At 46.2% G+C, this 20155-nt stretch overlaps 1 protein-coding gene across 2 annotated transcripts in view; it reads left to right on the top strand.

Annotated features, from left to right (window-relative positions):
- Window positions 1–202: 202 nt before the first annotated feature.
- The window catches only part of RECK (reversion inducing cysteine rich protein with kazal motifs), a 166797-nt gene continuing 146844 nt past the window's right edge, over window positions 203–20155 (top strand). For both annotated transcript variants that reach the window (XM_074987944.1, XM_074987945.1), the window contains exons 1-2: window positions 203–324; window positions 12034–12092. In XM_074987944.1, the coding sequence (XP_074844045.1) occupies window positions 246–324; window positions 12034–12092 (138 nt within the window). In that variant the 5' untranslated portion in view covers window positions 203–245. The remainder of the gene's footprint in view (window positions 325–12033; window positions 12093–20155) is intronic.

A 20155-nucleotide genomic window follows, 5' to 3' on the forward strand; every position in this document is an offset into this window, starting at 1 on the left:
CCCAAACCAATCCACTCTGCACGGGACCAGGAAAGATGGAAGGAACTGGTGAGAGAAGCACCAGACACCACAGGGGGCTGAGCCCAGGGTTGTTGATGATGGTAATGGGCAGGCCTGGCGGGGCGCTGCAGCCAATGGGGGGAGGAGGCGGCGGGCTGGCGGGGAGGGGGAAGGGGAGGGGGCTCCGTGTCTCAGGCTGGGGCGCGCGAGGCTGAGGCTGGAGCTGGGCGCGAGCGGGCGGCGCCATGGAGCTAACGGCCCCTCCGCGGCCCTGGGCCGTGCTCTCCTTGGCGGCCGCGGCGCTGCTGCTGCCGGGGGCGGCGGGTGAGTACCGGCCCGGGGGGGGGCGGCGGGAGGCGGCTGCGCGGGTCCCCGCCGGTTCCTTTCAACAACATGGCGCAGGGGCCGGCCGGGGATACCGGCTCCCAGCGGGGCGACCCCCTGCAGCCAGGCCGGGAGTCGGGGCTAGGCGCTGCTCCCTCCCCCTCAGTCGGCGCCGCTCGCCCCCGGCGTCTGGCGCCTCCGAAACAAGCCCGCGGCGCGCCCCGCCTTGTCGGCGCTGCCTCCGTGTCCGCCCTGGGCAGCCGGGGCTCGCTCGCGTCCGGCGCAGCTAAGGCGCTGGGGGCGGGAGGCACGGGGCAGACGAGGGTAAGCAAAGCCTCGGCGGGGCTGGAGAGGCGAGAGAAGCAGTCCGGCTCACGGGCTCGTTGTGGGGCTGCGCTGCAGTACAAACCCCGGGGCAGTCCGTCTCCGAGCCCTTCGGGGTGCGCGCTGCAGGGCTGCGCCAAGCAGAGGAGTTATTTGCGCTCAGGCTGTGACACCCCCACCCCCAGCCTGAATAGCTCCACTGTTGGCTTTTAAGCCGAGTCAGTTGAGGGACGCCAGAGACTTCGCTCAGTTCCTACATACCTACCGGTTGCACCTCCCTCGTCCGGCACCCTTGGGACCTTAGCAGTCTTGGAGGAGGGATTGTGCTGGATGAGAGGCGGTCAGTGCACTCGAGGCTCCCCTCCTGTTTCCCGACCTCTTTCAAGACTTCCCGCTGGCTCCCGGCCTGCCACAGGGGGAGTGGGCACACGGGCTGATACTGGCTCCTCTTTTTTTTTTTAAACCCAAAAAAGCATTATATATTCTATCACACCCCCATTTTGTTCTCTAGAGTTTTCTTGTATTCAGCAAGGCCTCAGCAGAACTTTGAAGGGCGAGTAACAACTTGGGGCCATAGCACTGAGCCACTATTATTCTGTGACACTTTGAAAATGCAAAATACACAAATGCATGAGAAGATGCAGCAGAGCCCTGTTGCTGCAGAGTAGAACCTTCCCGCATCAACAGAAGGGGTTTTTCTGTTGATGATGTTAGTTCATGGGTTCAAGGGCAGGCCTACGCTACAGTAGAATTAAGATATGCAATTCATCTATGTTAATTATGTAGCTAGAGTCCAGGTTCCTTAATTCAAGTTCTGTGGCACCTCTATTAAGGTCAGTAGCAGTGTGCGCTCCAGTCTACTTCCCTTACTCTTAATGGGGTTCAGGAATACAGGTTCCAACACAGGGACAACCTGTAAGTTCGATTTAGCTCGTCCCTACTAGGTGTATGTTTTGTGGGCATCATTCTTGTTTGTGAATACTTCATTTCTTGACTTTGTTACTTATTGGAAAAGCAGCAATGTGAAATCTTGTTTATTCTGAATAATTTCACATTGCCTGAAAGGCATGAGTGCAAATTCCTAGATCCTTCTTAATTCAAAGATGCTTGGGAAAATCACAAAGAACAACAAAGGATTGGGAATCTGATTTGTGGACTCAAGAAGACAACAGTCCATTGACTTTTATTTCATTTACATTGGAGCTATCTTTGAAGTCTTAAGGACTATCTTTTTAAAAAAATTAATTTCTAGAGAAGTGATTCTCTGTGCTTCATGTTAGAGTAGAACTCTTCAGTTTCTTAAGGAAAAATGCAATGTTTGCTTCCAAATCTAATTCAGGTGAAACCTGCTATCAAGAGACTGGTGGGGTTTTTTGACCCACAATTAAGTTTTGGTAGTCCATATATGTTGAGGTTAATTTGATTTTCCTTTGAGCCACTAATCTTATGTATACATGTATAGCTTTGTATCAAAATACAAAGTCTGCATTAGATCCTTATTTGATTTATGTCATTTTTGTTTTTTGTGGTCCTGGTAAAGCCATTTTGTTTTAAACTTGAACTGATATAATTAAAAATACTTTGAAATAATTTAAAAACTTTTATTCATCTGGAATATTATTTAAAGAGTCGGTGAAAATAATAGTGGTTCAAAAAACTGACCCCTCTAGGGTTAATACTTGTCTAGAAGAGAATAGTGTAAGTAAATGAGTGTCCAGCTGAGGACATTTAGTTGCAGAGCAAGATTGTGTGTCCAAACTAATGGAGTTTGTGCTGAGAGGGGCTTAAGGTGCTGGCTGGTGAATTGAGGGATGGGGAAGAGATTTCTTTTTAATGTTAAACTAAAAATAATCAGGGGAGTGCTAATAGGTAAGTTAAGAAGATAAGTCCAACAAGAGGATAATTATTTTGAAATGAGGACCAACAAATGATGTAAAAATGGCTCCTGGAAGATCCCAGGAATTCCCTATTGAATGTACGGAGTTTCTGTTTACACATTATCACGAACCTACATGTGTATGTAGTATGACCATTTTTTTACATTAGGGAGAGAATATGCAAGAGCTTCAGTGGTTCAGAAATTCCGCCTTTGACAGTGGTCATACCAGTAGGTAGAGAGGAAGATGAAAGTATTAATGCAGTTCTGCCAAAGAGGAAGCCTCACGCTGAGGCTAGCAATATCTAGTCTATCGTCAAGAAAACAAAGCACTTCAATGGCAATCATCAGGGGAGAAAAAAAGTAATATACAGTTGTAATCTATACCACAGATTCATTTTTTTAGAATTGGACCCTTCTAGACCAATAGAACTTGGAAACTGTGGCCTAATGATGTTTTCCATTAATTACTTGAGAATCAAGCAAAGAACCCCTTGCAAACACAGTTATTCCCTGCCAGTTTCCTGATCCCCCTCACAAATGAGATTCAGCTTTCATCACTGATTATAGCCTTCAAGCTCGCTTAAGTATGATAGTTATAAATCTCGGCAAGTATGAACGCTGCTGTAGTGTCTCACACAGAAGACCAGCTTCAAAACCTGCTGGATCAGATCTCCAAAGCGTGCAAGGACTTTGGGCTTACCATCAGCCTAAAGAAGGCAAACGTACTCGGTCAGGATGTTGCTGAATCCCCATCAATCAGCATTGACAACTATACATTAGAAGTTGTCCACGAGTTTGTTTACCTTGGGTCCACCATCACTGACACCCAGTCGTTGGACACTGAGCTAAATAGGAGGATCGGAAAAGCGGCCACAACTCTGTCCAGACTCAGTAAGAGAGTGTGGAATAACAACAAGCTGTACACTCACACCAAAATGCAAGTCTACAGAGCCTGCATCCTCAGCACCCTCCTTTATGGCAGTGAGATTTGAACCCTGTATGCCCGCCAGGAAAAGAGGCTGAACGTCTTCCACTTGCGCTGCCTCAGGCACATCCTTGGAATATCATGGAAGGACAGAGTGACCAACACCGCCGTCCTCGAGCAAGCTGGAATCCCAACCACGCACACCCTCCTCAGGCAGCGTCGGCTCCGCTGGCTTGGCCACGTCCACAGGATGAATGATGGAAGGATTCCAAAAGACATCCTGTATGGTGAGCTAGCCTCTGGCAAAAGACCTCCCGGACGCCCCCAGTTGCGCTACAAAGATGTCTGCAAGAGAGACCTCAGAGAGGTAGACATCGAGCTGGACAACTGTGAAGAACTAGCAGACGACCGCAGCAGATGGAGGCACGGGTTACACAAGGGCCTTCAGAAGGGCGAGATGAGGATCATACAGCTAGCAGAGGAGAAGCAAGTGCACAAAAAGGACTTCCCAGACACCCACCACGTCTGCAAGAGATGCAGCAAGGACTGTTGCTCTCATGTGGGTCTTCATAGTCACAGTAGACGCTGTAAATGAAGCCCTCAATTAGTCTATGCAGACTGAAGGATGCCTACTTACTACTTACAAGTATGAACACTCCAGCTTTTAAAAAAAAATTAATTCACAGTGCAGTGGACCATGTCCATGGTGTTAACTCTCTTCTTTGTTTCTACTTGTGAAATTGCACTGAAAGTCAAAAGTATATTATATACACCTATTTCCTAATAAATGCCTAGTTTCACTAAATGTTTTTTGATTGGAAATGGGTGTGGGATGAACTAAAAGATGATTTCTCTATTCTGATATGGACTACAATTTTTAAAAGGTTTGAGAACCCCCTGATTTTAGTTGATATAAATATAACATGGGAGGATAATTTTCATAATCTAAGTATCTGTATACATGGTTCCATCTGTATCAACCCATTTCAATGGTGTTGGAAAATGGAACAATAAGTAGTATAATGTTGAAATTGTGTTAGTCAGAATTAGAGAGAGATTGGAAAAGACAATGATCATCAGCAATAGACCTAGGTTAAAGAAGAGCTATAAAAACAATTCTAGACCAGTTACTGAGATGTTGAAAATGAGATATAGTTTTCATGGGAGATTTTAACTATCCAGCTGTCAGCCAAATATAATGTTCGTGATTGTTGATAAGTCACATAAGATAATCTTATGAGTGGAAGTTACCATTCTGAACCCATTTCTTATGGCTAGAGATGACCCACTTGAGAGTAAAGTGAAATCTTGGTACTGGTAACTGTGAACTGTTTAAATTAACTGTTTTGAAGATGTTCACAGGATATACAATACCAGGGTATTAGAGTTGATCTGGTAAGGTTTAGGAAATTAAGAAATCTGAGGCATGATAGAAAAGTCTTCATGCCTTCCATTGAAAGACCTTTTGGATTTCTCCTAGGTGAAATGTTTGTGGTGATGGATCACTAAAATTAATCATTCATCTTAAAAGAAAACTTAGAAGATATAAGTACTAACTCAAGACTAGTAAAATAAATGTTGACTTTCTTGACAGAACTGTTTAAAATTCAAACTATTTTTTGTAAATTGTATAATTAGCAAATGCACAAGGGACGATTTACAAGGCTGTATTAATACGGATTCAGATAGTGTTGCTGCAGATGTTTATACTCTAAATAGGGATTTTCTTGTGAACTCCCCTCCATACTTACATTTTAGTAAAGGATTTTTCCTTATGCACTATTTCAGCTGTTTTGTGGCAGAGAGACGCTACCCATGTGTGAACATCAGTTACAGCATTATATTAAGCTATAGTATTGCTATTCCCTTACTACAGGTTGAACCTCTCTAGTTTGGCACTCTGAGGACCAGACCTGTGCCAAACCAGAGAATTTGCTGGACCATGGGAGGTCAGTATTGTCTAGCAGCATTACCAACACTTCCACTGCTTACTCGACTCTTAAAAGACATTTAGGGGTAAATTAGACCTAGATAACATCACTGTGGAAAACTTGGCTACACCCATCTGGTTATCTGGCTAACTAAAATCATTCTGGACCATGGAAGTTGCTGGACTAGAGAGGTTCAACGTATAGGCTGTATCTACACTTGTCCAAAATTTCGAAAGGGCCATGCTAAGCTAATGGCCCAATTGGAGAATACTAATAGGGCGCTGAAATGAATATTCAGCATCTCATTAGCATGCTGCCGACCATGGCACTTCAAAAGTGCCGCAATTTGATCTTGCGCAGCTTGGCTACATGGGGCCCTTCTCGAAGGACCCTGCAAGCATCGAAATCCCCTAATTTACTCTCAATATGACAGGAATAAGGGGATTTTGATGTTTGCGAGGCCCCATGTATCCGAGCCAAGCGTGATAGAAACACAGCACTTTCGAAGTGCCGTGGCTGGCAGCATGCTAATGAGGTGCTGAATATTCATTTCAGTGCCTCATTAGTATTCTCTGATTTGGCCATTAGCATGACCCTTTTGAAATTTTGGACAAGTATAGACACGAGCATAGTGTTGTAGGTTTACAGCTCTGACTTAGGGCTTGTCTTTTCTGCATGGAAGAAAACCCGGTCAGGGTCGATCTTCCAGAGTTCGATTTTGTACATCTGTAAAGATGTGAAATCAATCTGTCTGGAGTCAGTGATCAACCCCTGTGCTCCTTGCTATCATGAGGAGTAAGGGAAGTCAACAGGAGGATCCCATGGATCTCCCTCAGTGCAGACAGATAAGTCAATTTCAGATACCTGGAGTCTGGGTACACAATTGGTGTAGCTAGAATTACGTATCTGAAATTGATTTCCGTTGGTATAGACGTGCCTCAGTTTCGTGTGGTGTAAAGTGAGATTGGAAATGTAATGTAAGTCCTTAATAATATTAATGTCTCATGCTTGAGACAGAACCTCTTTAGATGTTTATGTGATAAGGGACCCATGAACAGAAAACGGATTAGGCTTATAAGGAATGAATCATGAGAAACCTGTTGATTATATTCATCATCATCAACAGCCAGGGGCTCAGTGACCATTGGTGTCTGATGCCTCTGTCACTATTTCCTTCTATCTTTCGCTGTTCAGTGCGGAATGACGTAGTTTCTGTACAGTAGCTCTGCACCAATCTTCTGCATCACCAAGTTATTAAGGAAGGAGAGATTATAGTAGGTACTTTTCTTGGTAAACTGGCTGCTGATTAATGTATTTCTTTGTATTGCTTTTGTGTCTAGGGTCTCCAGTAATAGATGATTATAGGTGCTATACAAATACAGAATAAAACTATGGTAGAGACAAAAATTACTTTCCAGTTTGATTTATATGTTGGATGCCAGCAGGGACAAATGGAAAGCTTTTATGAAGGCAAATGTTGGTGACTCACACGTATTATCTCAGTTGTGGTGGAATATGGTTTGTGAGCTTTATTTGTGTATTGGATACTGTGAAGTTGTTTGTGAATTCTAGACTAGTCTAGATGTAGCACTATCCCTTACTGGCTGTGTTTTGTAATGGAATATTTTTATGGCACTTCTGATTTTTTTTTTTAAGTGGATAACCTGTACAATAGTCAGTACATATTCTGCCTCTTGTTAAACTGAATTTAGATAGGTTTTCATTTTTTGACAGCTAACCAGCTAAATGATTTTTCCATTACAAAATCTTAAATTTGAAGCCAATGAACTGTATTTTTGCTGTCCTATTGCCCAGCAGCTGAATCTGTTTCTCTATAAAACATTAGTTAAAAAATAAACATTTTGCTTTGAGACTAAGTTCCTGTTTTGCTAGTTTTCAAGCTGAAGTTAATTTATCTTATGGTTTGTAAACTGTTAAAACTGTCCTATTATAGAAATTTTAAAAAACACCTTAAAGGAAAACTGCTGGCAGTTATACCTTAACTAAATGAAATATTAACTAAACTTAGCCTCATCTTCACCAAGTTGCGTGATGTTAGTTTTTTAGTAGGTCTCCCTTAAAGCTCCAAATAAGAGCTGGAGAATTTGAGACTGTCTCATTGAGAATTCACCCAGATTCATGTGTGACCGCTCTTCCTTCCTTGCTGTGACAGAAGTGTCAATGCTTTTTTCCTTTTATACCAAGAGATAGATGAGAAGTGATACAGTCAAAGGAAAATTGCATTGAAACAATTTGGGCTTTCATTCCACTTCCCTTTAAGCAAAGTTTTAGCTGTTGTCAGAATTCATAAGTGTTAATTTCAGGGTTTTTTAATTTTAAAACACAACAAATTAGAAACACTGTCAGCATGGCTTTCCGTAAATGAGTAGTGCTATTTTTTTTCCTGTGTAAATGAACATTATAGATTACGACTTGGAGCTTGTGGCTGCTATTTGAATTTATATGGAAGTCTTATCTCTGCATTCATATATAGTTGGACCATGTAGCAGTCTTAGTCTGTAGCTTCACAAAACAAAAGCAGGCAGTCCTGTAGCACCTTAAAGATTAACAATTTTATTTACCTAATACATAAAATCGTTAGTATTTAAGGTGCTCCAGGACTGCTTGTTTCCTTTAAGTTATGGTTGCCTTGGTGTTTTCATTGTAAACAACCTTACTTTGGTACCTTTTAAACTTTATCAGACTCACATTTTTCAGTGTGAAATGTTCTTTTGTCATCTTAGCTGGAGAAAATACAGTATGTGCTTAAAAATAAATCTGGCAATAACTGTCCAGCTGTAAATTTTTGAGTATGGAGAGAGTTTGAGGAAGGGTGTGGAGAGGTGGGGCGGTGATGCATTTTTTCCATTTTAAAAGAAAATTAGCTTTTTGGAACATCTCTAGTTCCTCAGTGAGGACTGGTATAAGCATGGCATATGACTGATATATCATCTGTAGGTTTCACATGCATTTTATTAGTCCATTGAAGAAACACTTAGACCAGCTCACTAGTGGTTTAATACATGTGTAGTTGCTACACAATGGGTTGTGATTTGTTTTTTAAACAAGTACAGTCTTGCATCTTTATGTTAGCACTGCACATAGATGCATGTATAGTTGAGTGAAAGTTCCCATTAATTGAATTATGATCTCTTAATGTTTTGTTGGTACTATACATGCAAGCTCTAATGCAGTGGTCCCCAGACTTTTGAGAGTCACATCTCCCCTTACTCCTGTTTGTGACTCCTACCTATCTAGAAGAGTTGGCTAGGAATGGCGCCATGATGGGTCAGGGCCACGACTAGGCGAGGAGGCTGTGGCTACAATTTGGGAGAAGTCTGGGGTCAGGAGTGAGATTGGGCAGAGGAGACCAGGCCTGTGGCCAGGTGTGACTCTGCTCCTGGCCCCACCTCAGTGCACACCAGCAGTTTGGTGACCTCTTCTACATGTGTTTGTGCGTGGAATGACGTAGAGCTCTAAAGGAATGTTGTTTCATTTTTATAATCTATTAATGTGTACATGATTTAAGGTTCCATTCACTGAGCAGTGAGAATGAAAACAAATATTTAACAGCTGTTGCATTAATTGCACTACCCAAACTGTACTCTGCCTGAGGTAGAAATTATACTTTAAAAAAGCTGGAGAGGGCAGCAAAGTGGCAGTTAAAATTGCAGCTTTAACTTTAGTGTTTCCTAAATTTTAAAGTGCTTCCATTTTTGTGTTGCTTCTACACACAATTCCATGCACACTCTTACTTCTTTATGTATGTATATTTCTAGGAATACTATCTTTGGCTGTAGCTTAAAATCAAAATTCTGTTTGTGATTAAAGTGGTGCTGGCTCTTTTACGTAGAAGGGATATTTTCTTGTTTCTTTAAGGTGGATTGATCTAATCAAGATATTAAATCATTAATTTAAATCACCAAAAATCATTGATTTAAATGCAGTTACTATAATGCTCAGATTGTGCTTAAACGGAACTTACTTTTGTAGTAAGCCCCGTTGAACTCACTGGCACTTCTGTTTTTTAGAACACAAGTATATAATGAGGTTCCTTTGGAAAAGCTGAATTACGATGAATTAAATAGGGAAGAGACTTGTGGCATCACCATTATGGTTTGTGGCAATGATATTCCAAAATAAGGTACATGTATTATGTAATATAAAATATGAAAATGACACTGAGTGGCAACTGGAAGCTGTAGGTTTCTCTTGCTGCAGGTTTCTGTATTGTATACTTGAGTGATAGATTCAAAACCTAGTTAACTAATTAAACAAGACGTAAGGATTAGCTAAACTGAAGTGGTGTTTTTTTGTGTTTTGTTTTTTTATTCTTCTTGTTACACCCAGTACAGCACACAGCTTGGGAATTTACTTGTCAAATCAGGCTTACACTAAAAGCCACAGAAAAAGTCTTGAAGAATGGTAAATTATAGAGTGAGTTATTTCAGTTGCTAAACAGTTGATCCATTCAGCCATATCCATATCATTTTCTCCCGATAAGCAGTTTTCATTATTATATTTTATTCTTGTCACTAGGCCCTACATCATAATCTTGCACTTTGTACTTGACACATTTTTCCATTTTTTGCCCAGGAAACAAATTTCTTCCAAATATTTGCAGATAAGGTGTTTCCTATACCCAGAAGTCATGACAGCTTTCCGTGGCAAAAGTGTGGGGGAATATGGGAAGTGGTGTATGCGGAATACTGTCTTCCCTTTTTCTTTCTAATCCACTCTACTCCACTGTTCCTTTCTGTGTTGCCTCTGTCCTTTGCTACGTGTTGTCTCAGTGTCTTGACTAACTCCTCTACCATGCTTGGCCAAGGTCCGCCACCACATAAGCACAGAACAAAAAACAATCCTATCCAGCTCATGTCTTTCTATGTGCATGTTACATTTTAGTCTGCTGAGAAACAGAAATTGAAAGCCTAGAACTTTGAAGAAGCAGGAGCTGGTAATTAGTCTGGAAAGACTAGAGCCATTAATTCATTTTAATGAGACTTCAAATGTAGGTGTAGCTTGTTTGTGATGGGATTTAATTGTAACTGGTTTCTTAAATGAGAAATTTAGTATTTGATTGATGATTTAAAAATAAAATTGATTTCAGTAAAAAAATCCATTTTTAATTTTTTTTAAATAAATTTTTATCCACCTTACTTCTATTAGTAATTTTCATACGATGGGAGAAGTGAAGACCTAAATTATGCACCCTTCTAATCTCACCTCCTCACAGGAGGTTATGATTTCTGCTCTGTTTACCTTGTTAGGCTGACAAACCTACCCTGGTTCCTCAAATCAGTGTATCTCTCATCAGCTAGAAAGGGTGTTTACTGAATGAGTTCACTGGCTGTGTGCCTGAGGCTGTTTGAGAGTAGATTCCATTTTTTTTTCTTTGTCTTTTGAAATGGACAGTGCTCTGTTCTCAATACCCTTCTCTCTCCCTGCCTGCTAGCTGAATGTTTGCTCTTGACTGACTGTACCTCCAATTTGACCTCTTGTATCCCTTAGGATTCTGTTTTTTTCTGCATAAGTTTTTGTACCATATTTATAAACTTCTGAGCAACTTGGAGCATCACATTAAGTAATAAACTAAAATCAGGTGTGTGTTTTCTCATTGCCTTTATGGGCAGGAAGAGTGTGTGTGTGGTAGAATGTTTTTTGTCTTGGAGCTTTTTTTTTTTTTTTTTTTTTTTTTTTTTAAATATACCGTAGACCCCTGAGTAACGTGAAGGTTGTATTCTTGGGTAATCTCCCATAACTCAAATTTCGTGCAAGTCAGGAGGAACCAGGAACCAGGCATAAGCCTGGCTCCCAGCTCCCCTGTGCTTACCAGAGCTGGTAAATTGACCAGTGCAGTAGCTGGTCAGTTTCCCCTCTCCTCTGAATGGCAGAGAGCTGGTGCCTGGTAGCCCGGAACCAGGCGTCCGCTCCCCACCACTCAAAGTTGCATTAACCTGAGATATGTGCAAGTTGAGTGCTTGTATCTTGGAGTTCTACTGTATACGTGCTCTCTCTGTTGCATACTCCCTTTGACTTCAGTGAGTTTTGGATCAGGACATTAACATATTTAATAGTGTGATCAAAAGTAGGAAGCTAAACCTAGCAGAATAAAAATATGGATCCATTCTAACTCATATTTGCAAACTGATTCTTTGGCTTTTTGATTTGTAAGAGCCATCCTGTATAGATATTAGAATATATCAAATCCATGTAATGGATATTTAGCATTAATTCTTATGCTAGTTGAATACTAAGCCAAATGCATTCAAGACACACAGTTTGTCTACTCTCATGTGACTGTGGCAGTTTAGTATATTTTCAAAGTGTACATCCTAGTGAATTTAGTGCTGGTGAAAGCTGTAGGGTTATCATCTGTGGCATCTAAGTCCTCTCTGAGTACAACAACCAGCTTCAAGAACAGCTTTTCTAAACTACCTTGGTAGTAGTCTTCCATCCTTCCCTGGACCATTCAATATATAGCATCACTTGATATCTGATTTTTAAATAACAGGAATGAACTGCAGAGTGGAAAAGCATAAATAATTCCTTTTTAAAACTCATAGGGAACATTAAAAATAGTAGTTAAATTCACTGTGCATGTTTTAACTATTTAAATCATACTAAGGAATTCTTCATTTTTCCTGTAGGTATGTCTTGCTGTTATCATGCAAAGGATAATTTAATGTGTCGTGATGTTTGTGAACAGGTAAGCTTATTTTAAACTGGTGCAGGAGTAAGAAACATGATTCAGTTCTGAGTTTGTGTATTCAAGATTTAGCAGTTACTTGAACAGTGGGCCTGAAATTGATAAATTTTTGCTCTTACAGAAAATGGTTATATTCATTACGTACAGACAAGATATATTCAGTATGTGCAGAGAAAACAGGGAAAGAACACCTTAAAATTACTTAAACAAGCTAGATGTCTTCAAGTCCCCAGGGCCTGGTGAAATGCATCCTAGAAATACCCAAGAAGCCAACTGAGGAGATTTCCAAACTACTAGTTTTATTTTGAAAAGTTGTGGAAGACAGGAGAGATTCCAGAAGACTGGAAAAGGGTGTGTATATAGTGACTATCTATAAAAATAAGGACGTCCCAGAGAGTTACAGACCAGTCAGCTTAACTTCTGTACCAGGAAAGATAATTGAACAAATAATTAAGGAGTCCATGTTCAAACTTTAGAAAGATAATAAGGAACATAACAGTCAGCATGGATTTGGCAAGAACATTTCCTGTCAAACTAACCTGATTAGCCTTTTTTTGACAGGATAACAGTCGTGGGTGGTGAGCAACCCCGTGACTTGGGCAGGCAAGCACCCTCAGCCCCACCCCTTTTACCTGAGGTCCCACTCCCTCCTATTGCCGTTGTCCCTCACCTTGGGATAGCACAGCGCTGGACCCTTGGGGTGCAAGTGACCAGAGCAGCTGCAGCCTGCCCTGCCCTGTATCTCTGAGGACCTGGTGGGAAACATAGCGCACCCCCAGCTTGCCTGCCCCAGCCTCTGCCCATGCAATAGCATGCCTGGGGGAGGGAGCGAGTGTAGTGTCAGGTAGGAGGCAGTTTGGAAAGGCATTGCCTTCCCCTGCCTACAAAACCCACTACCCATGTTAATGAGCCTTATGGCTGGAGGGTTAGAGTTAGATGAAGTATATCTAGACTTTAGTAAGGTATGTGATACAGTCTTGCATAACCTTCTCATTAGCAAACTAGGGAAATTCAAGCCAGGTGGAGCTCCGATAAGTTGGGTACACAATTGGATAACCATTTGAAGAGAGTAGATATCAGTGATTCATAGTCATGCTGGACGGGCATAATCAGGGGGTTCTACAGGAATTATGAGACCTGTTCTGTTCAATATCTTCATCAGTGATTTAGATAATGGCATAGAGAGTACACTTATAAAGTTTGAATGATATCAAGTTGGGAAGGTTTACAAGTGCTTTGGAAGATGGGATGAAAATTCAAAATTCTTTGAACAAACTGGAGAAATGGTCTGGAATAAACAGGATAAAATTTAATAAGGACAAATGCAAAATCATCCAGTTAGCAAAGAACAATGCATTACACACATACAAAACCAGAAATGACTATCTAGAAAGGAGTATTGTGGAAAAAAGATCTAGGAGTCATAGTGGACCACAAGCTAAACACGAGTCAACAGTGTAGCACTTGCAAAAAAAAGCAAATATTCTGGGCTGCAATAACAGGCATATTGTAAGGAAGACATGAGAAGTAATTCTTCTGCTCTACTCTGCACTGATTAGGCGTTAATTGGAATATTGTGTGCAGTTCTGGAGATCACATTGCAGGAAAGGTGTGGACAAATTGAAGAAGGCCCAGAGAAGAGCAACAAAAAATAATAAAAAGTCCAGAAAATATGACTGCTGAGGAAGGATTGAAAGGAAAAGAGAAGAGTAAGAGCATAAATGATAACAACTTTCTAGTATCTGAAAGGGTGTTACACAGATAAGATTGAAAAATTATTCTTCTTAATCTCTGGTGATAGCACAAGGCACAAATGAGTTTAAATTGCAGAAGAGGAGGTATAGGTGGGACATTAACCACGCTGACAGGACGTTTTTCCTAATCACTGGAATAAATTGTTTATGGAGGTTTTGGAATCTGCATCAATGGAGATTTTAAGAGTAATGGAGATAAATGTCTGTCAGGGAGAGTCTAGATTGGCCCTGGTTTTGCCATGGGTGAAGGGGGCTCGGTTTGATGACCTCTAGCGGTCCCTTTCAGTGTTATGACTAAGAGATTCCCAATCTGTTTATCATTATGGACCACATATGTTGCTCACAAAGGGTGCATCTATAGTAGCAAGTACATTCGAAATTAAGATCGGAAGACTGAGTTCTTTCGAAAGAAGCCATGGAGCAGCTACATTGACACGGCGCTCTTTCAAAATGAACTTCAAAAAAACTCCCCCATTCTTTCAAAGTTGGTCTTCTGCTCCTGGGATGGGAAAAGTGCCCTTGAAAGACAGTTTTGAAAGAGGGCAAGTGTAGACAGTCTGCAGCCTGCTCTTTCAAAAGAGTGGGTCCTCCATGGCCGCGATCAGCTGGCAGGCGGTGGCACCGCTCACAGCACAAGCAGAGCTCTGTGGCTCCAGTGTCTGGCTGCCTTTCAGCATGCAGCCTCCCAGAAGCCCTCAGGCGGGAAGCTGAGCGTGTGCAAGCAGCAGGGAACCCATGCTGCTGCCCGCATAGCTCCCAGCTGCGACAACCTGGGGGAAGCCGCAGCGCCTCTGGCACCCTGGCCAGCAGCGGGGACTCCCACCCATCCCAGGGGCCGTTCAGGGACCAGGAGGAATCCTTCCAGGCGGGAGCCAGCCCCCCAAACATTGGGTCCCCTCCTGGACAGAGGCCAAGCGGCAGGACCTCCTCGCCCTCTGGGCAGATGCAGAGGTCCTGCAGCAGACGGGGGTCTGGCACCAAAACGCGCCCACCTTTGAGTGCCTCGCCAGGGCCTCACTGGCTGGGGTCACTCCACCCAGACCAGGTGAGGTCGAAAGTGAAGGCGCTCCGACAGGCATACTGTTGGGCTCAGGACACAGCTGGGTGGTCAGAGGCAGCGCCCACCGGCTGCCCCTACTACCGAGAACTGGACCGCCTCCTTGGGCCCAAGGAGGAGGGACCCCTGGCTGTGTACCTGGACACCTCCTCCAGCTTGGTCGGGGGAGTCGGCGGTGGGGACAGGGACTGAGGGGGAGGACCAGCCTGGACCACTGGCCACCTGCAGGCACCCCCCAAGGATCCAGGACATGAGCGATGATGAGGGCTCATCATCGATGTCCCCCTAGGGCCCATCCAGCCTGGCCCCCTCCGACTGGGCCTCGCCCGATTTCCTGGAGGGACTCTCAGGTATGTACAATGCACGCCGGGGGAGGGGGCGCGCAGTCCAGCCTGGGGTGGCCGCAGCCCACCCACAGGAACATCAGCCCCAGAGCACGGGCAGGCCAGACGGCCCCGCCACCCCCATCTCAGAGGGCTGACGTGTGGCACCCAGCACCATGCAGGCCAGACAGTACCGTGGGTCGCAGAGGGACCAAGAGAGGCAGAGGAGAGCCGGTGTTCCCGCAACCCAGACGGGGAACCCTGGATGTGGTCCGTGCAGGACTGCCCAGATGGGGTGGGCAGGATGGGGGTGGTGGATTCAGGGGGTCCCTCACCGGGACTAATGGCCCGTTCCTCTCCCCTTTTGTCTCCACAGCTCCAGTAGCCGGACCAGCCCTGCGATGGGCCCGGGGACCCTGACGACCGAGGGGGAGCCCGACGACCGAGGGCAAGGAGGAGTGGCCCAGGCCTCGGGGCATTGCTGGTCCCTCCATTGGTGCCACCAGGCTGGGGAGGAGGAGGCAGGGGACATGGCCCACGTGGCCGCCCTCAGGGAGCTGACGGGCGTCATGCGGGAGTGGCTTGCCATGGAGTGGCAGGCATGGGACTGGGTGGGGTCCAACTTGGATGCCCTCACCCAAACCGTGGTTGACCACCTGGCCTCTGCTGCCACTCCATTGCAGGTCACTCCCGCACCCACAGCCCTCGTCGCCCTCCCAGTGGTCCCCCCCCGGCCCCAATCCCACAGCCCCCTGCCCCCCGCACAATGCCCCCCCGAGGAGGCCAACCTTGAGGCCCTGCTCCCTCCCCCCATCCAGCCTCATCTGCTTGGCCTACACCCGGCTGGCCAGGTGGAGGTCGAGCCCTCATGCCCTCCTCCTTCCCCCGCACCCCCTGCGCTGAGCCCAGCACAGGCGCGGGGACCATGCCCGAGCCGTGCCCCTACTCCCTGTGCCACTGGCCCCAGCAGGGCCCCCGGACACAGAGGAAGCGGCGGGCGACAGGGCTCGCAGCCATCGAGCCCCCTGGAGGGGTGAGGCCCCCCATCCATCCTCCCCACTGCCATGTAAATAGTTCTCCCTTTTCATCACCCCCCATGTAAATAGTTCTCCCCACTTACCCTCCCCCCACATGTGTATAGTTCCCTCTAGAAAATGAGGGGTACAGTCCTTGAAGTAAATGGTTTTTTATGGTTTAACCTGTGTGCCCCATGTGTGGGTGCTGGTGGGTGTGCATGTGTGTGCAGAGTGCAGGTGGGGGTGTGTGTGTGTGGGGGGGGGGAGCTGGGTGTTACCATGGTTTCCGCTCAAAGGTCTGGCGCAGGGCCTCCCTTACATGCATCCCGTCCTGCTAGACGTGATGGCATGGGGAGTAGGGAGCTGTTTGTACCCGCGCCCCGCCTTGGCGGCCCACCTCTGCATATAGGGCTCATGTTTCACCTCCACCAGGTTATGGAGGGTGCAGCAGGCCCCGACCACCGCTGGGACATTGGGGGGGGCCCACCTCCAGCCTGGTGTAGAGGCATCTAAAATGCCCCTTGAGGCTGCCGAATGCCCGCCCCACGGTGTTCTGGGTGTGGTTCAGCCACTCGTTAAAAAGTCCTGGCTTGGCTGGGTGTGCCTGGTATGTGGCTGCATCAGCCAGGCCTGCAGGGGGTAGGCCGCATCCACCATGATGCAGGGTGGCATCATCGTGTCCCCAGTGGGGAATTCCTGCCAGGGGATAAAGGTCCCCTCGGCCATACGATGTCCCAGCCTTGAGTTTCTGAAGACCCTTGCGTCGTGGGCACAGCCGGACCAGCCCAAGTAGATGTCCTGGAACCAGCCGTTGGCGTCAACCAGGGCCTGCAGGACCACCAAGTGGTAGCCCTTGCAATTCATGTAGACCCCGCAGCTGTGCTCTGGGGCCCAGATGGCGATGTGGGTGCCATCCAGGGCCCCAAAGCAGTTGGGGAAGCCCAGCTCTTGGAATCCCCGGATGGCGTCCAGGTCCCTGGCATGCATCAGCTACCTCAGGAGCACCTTTTTGATCGCCCAGATGACCTGCAGGGCACAGGGGTGTGTGCTCGTGAGGGTGGGCTGGGTTGCGGCTTGCCCGCCTGTGCCCATCCCCATCCTTGGCCGTAGGGTGCCCGCCCTTCTCCTGACGGTGCCTGTTGCCAGGCTGTTCCCCCCGCCCCCTGCATGCAGTCTAGGTGTGAGCTGGGCACAGCTTACCTCAATGAGGATGGCCCTGATGGTGGCTTTGCCCACCCTGAACTTGTGGCCGATGGATTGGTAACTGTCTGGGGTGGCCAGCTTCCACAGGGCGATGGTCACCCTTTTTTGCAGGGGGAGCACCAGCCTCAGGTGTGTGTCCTGGTGCTGGAGGACTGGGGCGAGCCAGTGGCACAACTCCAGGAATGTCCCCTTGGTCATCCTGAAGTTCTGTAGCCACTGGTCATTGTCCCAGTCCTCCAACACCAGCCAGTCCCACCAGTCACTGCTTGTGGGGAAGCTCCACAGGTGCTGGATGCCCTGGGAGACCAGCTGGGGACATTGCACCCTGAGGATGGCGTCCAGGAGGGTGGCTATTGTGGCCACCTGGAGCCACTGTGGCCAGGGTGCTGGCTATGGCTGCGATGGGGGGGGCACTGCTCGGGGTCCATAGGGTCCCGGGATGCCACCTCTGATGTCTCTCTTGCGGTCGGTCTCTCTCTCACTTTTGCGCTGCCTGGGGACAGGCTTGCTGGTCCTCGGAGTGTGCAGGCTGAGGTATGGGTGGTAGTGGGGGGGGCTTTAAGGGGATGGAGGGCGGCAGCCCCGGAAGGGCTCGTCCGCCATGGGACCCTTCCTGGGGCGCTTCCTGTCCCTGCTCTTTCGAAAGAGCGCCCTGGCGTATGTGGACGTTTTCTTTCAAAATTGTGCTGGGGGCCTTTCAAAAGAACGGACTGAACCTTTGGTCCCCGCTGGTGTGTGTGGACTCTCTGTTTTGAAAGAGCATCTTTTGTTCTCTTTCGAAATAGAACTGTAGTGTAGATGCAGCCAAAGTGTTTTCTGGACTGGAGGTTGAGAACCACAGTGCCCTCCATCTAACCCATCCCTGTCAAACCCCTATGCCCAGTGCCTTCTGCCTAGAAACTGCTCCACAGAGTGGGGATAGGAGTCAGTGGAGCAGGGTGCAGGGCTGGCAGGAGGAATCCCAACCCCATTCCCGACTGTGGTGGTGGGTGGCAGGGACCCTAATCCTTGCCCCAGTGTGACCCGGCCCCCCGACCTGGTTGGGCCAACTGGCAGACAGCTGCTACCCAGCCCTGCAGGATTGGGGTCCTATCAGCTTGGAACTTGTGAAGCCTGTGGGTGGCCCAAAGCCTGCTCCTAACATGTGGGGCCCAGGGGTAGCCCACAGCACAATCCTGCTGCCTGGGGCCCAGCGGCTGGCAGGGGCAAGCACCTCAGAGCCCGACCCTGCCGAGCTACGCGGTAGCACCCAGCAGCCCAGTTCTGCCATGTGGGGCTGAGGATTAGCCAGCAGTCAGAACTGTGGAGCCCACCAAATGGCAAGACTGCCAGGAGTCTTTTGCATGCAACTGAACTGGGGCATAGCTGTGTGCCAAATGGGCCAGGGGCCAAGAACCACTGATGTAGGCACAGAATGACTCGAGACCTTGATAGTCTGTGTAATTGTTCTGTTATTTAATGAACAGATTTTACATTTTATAGCCACATTCTTCCTTGTGGGATATGCATACAGTCACATTGAAGTCAGTGGGAGGTTCATGTGTATATTTAAGGTTAGAATGTGGCCAAGAAGCATTATACTTAACAGAGGTGGTTCATACTGGTTTCTTAGCTTACCTTTACCTTCTGGATTCTGTGTATGACTGTTCCCTGTGAATGTAAAACAAAGAGCGGTGCTGGGTACCATACTTTACTCTTCCTATTTAGTATCCACCTTGGAGGCTCACAGCTCTAATCCCTACATGTGCAGTCTTGGCTCTATGGGGTCCCTTGGGGCATGCAACAATCAAGGACATTTATTTCTCCTTTGCCCTTCCAGAGTTAGTTCTCCTTCCCCTTGTATAGTGGTTCAGTTGACAGCTGGCAGAGAATTAGACTGTACACTAAGAAGAACAGGAAAATGAGGAAGAGCATCTAGAATGAGGGAACATGAGAAATCAGTAATAGTCTTCCCTTCTCCACAAACAATGGACTAGTCCTGTCTACTTCCACTCGGATGATTTCAGAATTATTCCAGGCAGAGACGTTAGAAGTTCCTGGAGCTCGCATAAGCAAAATCAATCAAGTTTTTGAATATTGTGGACTCCTCCATGCCAGCTAACATGGGGCTAGTGGAAGCTTAATTTTTTTTTCATAGCCACATATGGATGTGAAGCATTGGCTCTTAATGCTCCTGGCAAAAACTGTCAAATGCTCATGCATATCCTCTTCATGAAAAAGATGAGTGCTTGTGTGAGAAATATTATTTGAGAGAAGCAGATCGTGTTGTCAGTAGGCATGAATTTAGGCCCTATTGGACATAGAGATGGAAGTATCCTAAATAAAGTTATCTTAGAGGAATGATAGTGGGTCATTTGTAGTAGGGGATGATTGGAGAGAAAGAGATGGTATGTGACAAATCACTGGGATGTGCTGCTAAGTTCTTGAAGCTAGTGATGGGTTGAGAAGGTGTCTTTCTTCTATGATGTCAAGAATATATAGTCACAACTATATTGATTTTACATAGTTATAGGCTGCATCTACACTACAAAGTTTTGTTGACAGAAGTTACTGTTGGGACATGTTTTCTGACAGAACCTCTATCAACAGAATGTGTCCACATTTGAGAGGCTCCCCCTGTCAACAGAGCGCAGCCACACTGGCTAGACAGCACAGCCAGCTGGAAACTCTGCTACCAGGGCTGCCTGGTGAACCGGAAGTCCTCTCTGTC

The sequence above is a fragment of the Carettochelys insculpta genome, chromosome 2 (assembly GCF_033958435.1).
Source record: "Carettochelys insculpta isolate YL-2023 chromosome 2, ASM3395843v1, whole genome shotgun sequence".
Classification (NCBI taxonomy): domain Eukaryota; kingdom Metazoa; phylum Chordata; order Testudines; family Carettochelyidae; genus Carettochelys; species Carettochelys insculpta.